At 53.1% G+C, this 7,051-nt stretch overlaps 1 protein-coding gene across 1 annotated transcript; it reads left to right on the top strand.

Annotated features, from left to right (window-relative positions):
* Positions 1–276: 276 nt before the first annotated feature.
* LOC119312704 lies at positions 277–1,343 on the top strand. The gene has a single exon (XM_037588458.1). The coding sequence runs from the start codon at positions 459–461 to the stop codon at positions 1,107–1,109; it is 651 nt and encodes a 216-aa protein (XP_037444355.1). The 5' UTR covers positions 277–458; the 3' UTR covers positions 1,110–1,343.
* The last annotated feature ends 5,708 nt before the right edge of the window (positions 1,344–7,051 follow it).

Below are 7,051 nucleotides of genomic sequence, written 5' to 3'. Positions count from 1 at the left end.
GAAAGTTTTCTCGGAAAAAACAATTCCTCGCCGGTGATGCCGCAGCCAACCTTGTGATTCGGAGAATTTCAAATAACAAACATGGAGAAAAAAAAAGTGAGCATAAAACACTAGTGCTGCAGCACTACCAACTGCTCCGAAGCAGCTACCAGGTCGGTTTTTTTTTTTTTTTGCAGGCTGCTACCATGTCGTTGCCACAGCTCAGATGACCAACGGTAACTTTCTATTTTTCACCCTTTGTTTATACGACCCCACTGGTCGTGGTCTTGGTCTTTCTCTGCTCTCGTCTGGAATCTGGATGCCCATTGGCCACAGCCACAAGACCCGCTCGCCATAAGTCTCCGGCTCTAGCCTCTCTTCTGGTCACCGGCCGGCCCCTCCCCCTCCTCGCCGGACTTCGCGCTCCAGCTCCACGCTTCTCTCCCCGTTCCCATCCGACCATCCAGGCGAAGCGAGCCATGGGCAGCATCTGCGAGTACGAAGAGTGGAACTGGACCAAGATTGCCATCTGGGCGGCGATCCTGCTCGTGCTCGGGGGCGTCCTCGTCGTCCTCATCCTCGCCTTCGCCGTCATCAAGCCGCCCACGGCCAAGGCCGAGGACGCCCTGCTCACGCGCTTCGACCTCGCCCCGTCCCCCAACGCCTCCAATTCCACCACCGCCAAGTCGCCGCTCCAGCTGCTGTCCTACAACGCGACGGCGACCGTGTCGATGCGCAACCCGAACCTGCACTACGCCATCAGCTACAGCACCCTGGCGGTGGCCTTCTCCTTCAACGGCACCCGCTTCGACGAGTCCGGCACCGTGGCGGCGCTGGACCTCGGCGCCCGGAAGGAGACCACGCTGCGGCTCAAGGTGGGCGGCGTCGACCGGGCGCTGCCGAAGCTGCCGCCGGCCGGCGCGGCGGAGTTCGCCAGGCAGAAGGAGGCCGGCCGGTTCGAGGTGGAGGTGCGGCTGGACACGGTGATGCAGTATAAGGGGCGCAAGACCAAGTGCCCGCTGGCCGTCATCTGCCCGGTGAGCCTGCAGCTCGTCGACCCGGACGTCGCCGCCACCTCCTTCCAGAAGACCAAGTGCACCATCCTCCGGGCCAAGATCTCCGGATGCTAGCCTAGCCCCCGCGCTCGCCATTGCCACCAGCTAATTTCCTTGGATTTCGTTTCGTGCTGTAAAAAAATGTACTGTGCTAGTGCTGGTGCAGAACAAGCATCAATTCTGCTCCTCTTTCGCATGGGAAAACATGGGATCTTCATTTGTTGTTGGTCGATTAGATTTGTTGTTGATCTTCATGCTTGGAAGATTCGATGCCAATGTCATGATCATCAATCAAACTTGTTGCTTGCTCTGTGCGGATTTCGGTCGATGGGTGGATTGGAATTGGATGGAATGTGCGCTGCAATTTGGTTGATGTTGCTAGGGGGAGTTGCGATGACTTTGAGGGTTGACTAGCGACTGGTTTGTTGGGACATGTTGGCTCTGTCGGACGCACATGCACATCCAAGGTGGAGGCATCTAATCTAAACTGAAGGAGGGTTGTTGAGGCCATGATTGGCGACTGACAGAGAGGAGAGGGAGGGCAGCATTCTATTCTACAGAGACAACGACAAAAAACGCGTTATCCAGGAGTCTAAATGTCCTCCACCATCATCCCTAACAGTTATGTAATGCTTGCGTCGCTGTAACGGTAAAGAACACGTTCAGAAAGCGCGTCCGTGGCAAAATTAAACAACACGTTGAGTACAACCGAGAGAGAAACTGACAGACAGACAGACAGTCAGTCAGTCACACCCTTCTCTGTCTCCACCTTTACCCGTTTTGTAATCAAAGGATTTGGTAGCTCTCATGCCAACATTTGAAAACAATCGCACTACTCTTGCAATGACATGATATCTGGTTACTTACAGAATGACCGGCAAGGCAAAGTTTGGTCTCGACACCATCATCGGAATATTTGAATCGCTCGCTGAAGCATTTCGTGAATATGCAAAGCTTGCGTATCATTACATTGATAGAAGAAATATAATAACTAGTACAGATAAGGATACAACGCATGACATGGACGCAAATAGACGTGAATATGATGCCCGAAACAGAGAGAGAAGGGATGCTCGCCCCGAATGAAGGGTACAACACAGCTAAACCTGCCATGCCCGACCCAAGGGCGGCAATGCCAAACCAACAAGAGCACCAACATCTCTAGAACCAAAATAAGGGACACGTGCGAGCGAGATAGCGCCTTCAAGAAGGAGGACGACGTTGAGACGCCGTCGCCATCCGGTCCGGAGGAAAAAGACCTAGGGTTTCCCCTGAGCTGGAAGAGGGGGGCGCAGTCGTGGGCCTTGACAGCGCCTCCAAGAAGGAAACAGTGATGAGGATACAGACTTGGGGTAGGGTCATAGGTCTGACCTATACGCCCTACCCGAGGTCACTACCCTGGAAGATAAAAGGACCAAGAGACAACAAGAGAGCTCCGGTTGTACACGTCGAGTGCAATCCACTCGACGGCCACATCACTCGAAAGTCCTCCTCCCTACCGTCACTCGACCATGTGGAGAGTCACTCAACCTACTGAAGACCGGGAGTCACTCAGCACTGTAACAGTCAGGCGTTCACTCTGTAGCCTTTAATATCATTAATAGCACTTAAGGCAGACGTTACCAATAATGTCCCTTACTTTATGTACATTAAGCCCCTTGTAATGGAGGTCTGGGAGGGACCGGGCGCACTCTATATAAGCCACCCTCCTCCTCTCGCACAAGGGTTCGCACCCCCTGTAATATCACACACATAATCCAATCGACCGCCTCCGGGCACCGAGACGTAGGGCTGTTACTTCCACTGTGAAGGGCCTGAACTCGTAAATCTCGTGTGTACACCTTCACCATAGCTGAGATCTTGCCTCTCCATACCTACCCCCCTTTCTACTGTCAGTCTTAGGACCACGACAGTTCGCGCCCACCGTGGGGCAAGGTGTCTTGGCGATTTGTTGGTGAAGCTGCAAGTTTACCGATCATCATCATCATGGTTTCCGGCAGCGGACTTGCTGAGGGCCGTGAGATCCGTCTCAGCGCATTCGTTTTCATCGCCGACGACTCCGCGTGGCTTCAAGAAGCTCCCCTGGACGTCGAGGTGCTCCCCGTCCGAGGGGCGACGCACTTCCGCGCGTGCGTCCACGACGTCCTTCTCCGGCAGCCGTCGACTCAGTATCAGTCGGCTCCGATCATGTTTTCCCTCCCCGCTGTCCGCCGTCGCAAGCGATCCGGTCGTTCGCGATTCCAGTGGTGGGTGAAGCACGTGGTGGCTCGGCGTTCGACCACCCCTCAAGTCACGGCAATCGAGCCCGACAAAACCCTCCACGGCCTGTTCGATCTGTTGACTGGCTCCGTGGAGACCACATCCGAATGCGATAGCAGCGACCCTGTGGCAGAAGTTTTGATGGTCGACGAGCCTCACAGTCCGCCTGGTTTTCGCCGTGAGGACGGCGAAGAAAGAGACGGTGATCCGTCGCGTGTCCACGAGGAATACCGACCCGAACCCCTCTCTTCACAGCAGAGAGAAGAATTTCGTCGCCGCAACATGGATGCACTCCATACGCCCATCGTTGGAGAAACCCCCGAGGCTCGGGCCTTGGAGGAGGTGCGCCTAGCCAATCTGGCTGAGCGCACTCGACTGGATAACCTTCAGCGTGCTCTCGACAAGCGCGCTCAGGAGCGGATTCATGAGTCTAGTTGACAACAACTTTTTCCACCTCCACCTAAGGTATACCATACTCCGATTCAAAACCTCGCAGCTGCGGCCCGAATAGCAGAGTCGATTCAGCCTTCCCAGTCGGAGGCTGGTAGAGGGCTGATGTAGATCCGGGCCTTGCTCCGGGCAGCAGGAGAGCAGAACACTACAGTGTCTCAATCGCGGAATAGGATTCACAGCAGATCCGTAGTAGCGGATACAGTCCAGTCGACCCATAGCCCAAGATCGCCCCTGCGGCGGGAAGACCGTGGACAGTATGATCGCCAGTTCGACTGCGACAATCATTGTCGAGTGCCTACGCCTCCTCTGAGGAGTGCGTCGTACGTGCCTCGGCAGAATGATGACAGACGCCGTCACAGCAGTGAGCGCAGAGCTCCAGTCGACCCAAGAGAGCCAGGCTTTGATGAGAGATCCATTCTCGTCCAAGGCTTGGTCGATCGGAACAGAGCAGATAGAGAAGACTTTGGCAGGGATCGTCCGAGTGGCAGCAGACTACATGTTTCAGGCCCAGAGTGTTTCAGCAGAGCCATCAGGGCGGCAATAATTCCTCCAAACTTCAGGTTGGCAACCGGAGTCAGTAAGTTCACTGGAGAATCCAAGCCCGAAACCTGGCTCAAGGATTACCGAGTGGCGGTGCAGATTGGAGGCGGAACGATGAGATAGCAATGAAGCATATCCCTCTTATGTTGGAAGGGTCGGCCCGGGCGTGGTTGACTTAGTTGACTTCAGGCAGTATACACAGTTGGGAGGAGCTAGCTCGAGTGTTCATAAGAACTTTTGAGGGCACGTGCAAGCGACCAGCAGGGTTACCCGAGTTGCAGCATTGTGTGCAGAAGGCGAGTGAGACTTTGAGGGAGTTCATTCAGAGATGGACCACTCTGCATCACACTGTTGAGAATGTATCATAGCACCAAGCAGTATGCGCTTTCAAGGAAGGCGTCAAATAGAGAGAGTTGATCTTGAAGTTCGGTCGGACTGGGGATATGACTTTGACTCGGATGACGGAGATAGCAACCCGGTACGCTAACAGAGAAGAAGAGGATCGACTCCGTAGCGGGAAGAGTAAACCAGTCGGCCAAGAGGCCAGTGGGGGTAACTCCAGTCGGAAACAGAAGCGTAAGGCCGAACCAGCGGCACCTGGAGAGATTGCGGCAGTGAATCAAGGAAAGTCTAAAGGAAAACCTAAGGGGCCCTGGCCCCCTAAGAAGGTAAAGGATCAAGCAGGAAATGATGTGCTGGACTTGCCATGTCACATCCACACGAAGAAGGATGAAGAAGGTAATCTGATTTACCCGAAGCATACCACTCGGCAATGTCGACTCCTGATCCAGTAGTTCCGAGAGAAACAGCCCAATGAGAAGGAGAAAGAGTCGGACAAAGATGAGGATGAAGAGGAAGACGATGGTTATCCCAAAGTCAATTCAACTCTGATGATTTTTGCTGATGTTGAGAGCAAGAGTCGATTGAAGGTCATCAACAGAGAAGTGAATATGGTCGCTTCGGCGGCGACGAGCTCATACTTGAGATGGTCTCAGACAGCCATCACATTCGACCAGTCTGATCATCCTGCTCGTGTAGCCACCCCTGGGAGGCAAGCACTGGTGGTCGACCCCGTGGTCGGGGGCACTCGACTCACCAAAGGTACTGATGGACGGTGGCAGTGGTTTGAACATTCTTTACGTTGAAACCTTGAAGGGGATGGGCATTCCGATGTCCAAACTTAGCGAGAGCAACATGAGTTTTCATGGTGTTATCCCTGGAAAGAAAGCCGAATCACTCGGCCAGATCGCCCTTGACGTGGTTTTCGGTGATTCCAAGCATTACCGTAAGGAGAAGTTGACATTTGAAGTCGTGGATTTCCAGAGTGCCTATCATGCCATCCTGGGTAGGCCAGCCTACGCACGTTTTATGGCTCGACCATGTTATGTGTATCTCAAGCTGAAGATGCCTGGCCCCAAAAGTGTGATCACAGTTACTGGCAATCGGCAGAAGGCAGAGGAATGTTTCCAGAAAGGTTCCAAAATTGCCGATGCACAGATGGCAGTGGTTGAATTGCAAGAGTATCAGAAGAGCGCAGATCCGAGTGATTTGCTCCGAGCCAAGAAGCCTGCTACAGACTCTGCATTTCAGTCGACTGGTGAAACGAAGCCGATTCATATTCACCCGACCGATCCCAATGTTGCACCGACTCATATATCAACAACACTCGACAGCAAATAGGAAGAAGCGCTCATTCAGTTCCTCCGTGAGAACTGGGACATCTTCGCATGGAAACCCTTTGACATGCCAGGTGTGCCCAGGGGACTGGCTGAGCACCATTTGCGTGTCGACCCCAAGGTAAAACCCATCAAAGAGCACCTTCGGCGGTCCGCCGTGCAGAAGAGAAAAGCAATTGGCGAAGAAGTGGCTCGGCTGTTGGCAACAGAGTTCATCCGTGAAATCTACCACTCTAAGTGGCTAGCCAATGTAGTCATGGTCCCCAAGAAGGATGATTCACTTCGTATGTGCATTGATTTCAAGCATATCAATCGGGCCTACCTGAAAGATCACTTCCCTCTCCCTCGCATTGATCAGATTGTTGACTCGACTGCAGGGTGTGAGCGCTTGTCTTTCTTAGACACATATTCCGGGTATCATCAGATCCGACTGTATGGTCCCGATGAAATAAAACATCCTTCATCACCCCGTTCGGGTGCTTTTGTTATGTCACCATGCCATTTGGTCTTAAAAATGCTGGAGCCACATTCATGAGAATGATTCAGAAGTGCCTACTCACTCAAATCAGTCGGAATGTGGAAGCATACATGGATGACATTGTGGTCAAGTCTCGCAAAGGGTCCGACCTATTGACTGACCTCGCAGAAACCTTTGCCAACCTAAGAAGGTACGATATCAAGCTTAATCCGTCAAAGTGCACATTCGGAGTTCCAGGAGGAAAGTTACTCGGTTTTCTCGTTTCCGAACGAGGGATCAACGTCAATCCAGAAAAAGTTGATACCATTCTCCGGATGAAATGCCCCGTGCGAGTGCATGATGTTCAGAAGCTGACTGGTTGTTTGGCCGCCCTGAGTCGATTCATTTCTCATCTCGGTGAAAAGACCTTGCCTCTTTACCGACTGATGAAGAAATCTGATAAGTACGAGTGGACTGAGGAAGCTGACGCAGCGTTTGCAGAGCTCAAAACCCTGCTTTCCACCCAGCCGGTGCTCGCTGCGCCAATCAGCAAAGAGCCTTTACTGCTCTACATTGCAGCCACTGGAAAAGTTGTCAGTACAGTACTCACGGTCGAGCGAGAAGAGGAAGGA

Source organism: Triticum dicoccoides, chromosome 5B (genome assembly GCF_002162155.2).
Source record: "Triticum dicoccoides isolate Atlit2015 ecotype Zavitan chromosome 5B, WEW_v2.0, whole genome shotgun sequence".
In the NCBI taxonomy this organism is placed as follows: Eukaryota; Viridiplantae; Streptophyta; class Magnoliopsida; order Poales; family Poaceae; genus Triticum; species Triticum dicoccoides.
Note: the sequence above shows the minus strand (reverse complement) of the source record. Positions and strands in the feature narration are given on the sequence as shown.

What these genes read in the sequence shown, in the direction of transcription:
- LOC119312704 (XM_037588458.1), top strand. Translation starts at nt 459, where the DNA reads ATGGGCAGCATCTGCGAGTACGAAGAGTGGAACTGGACCAAGATTGCC.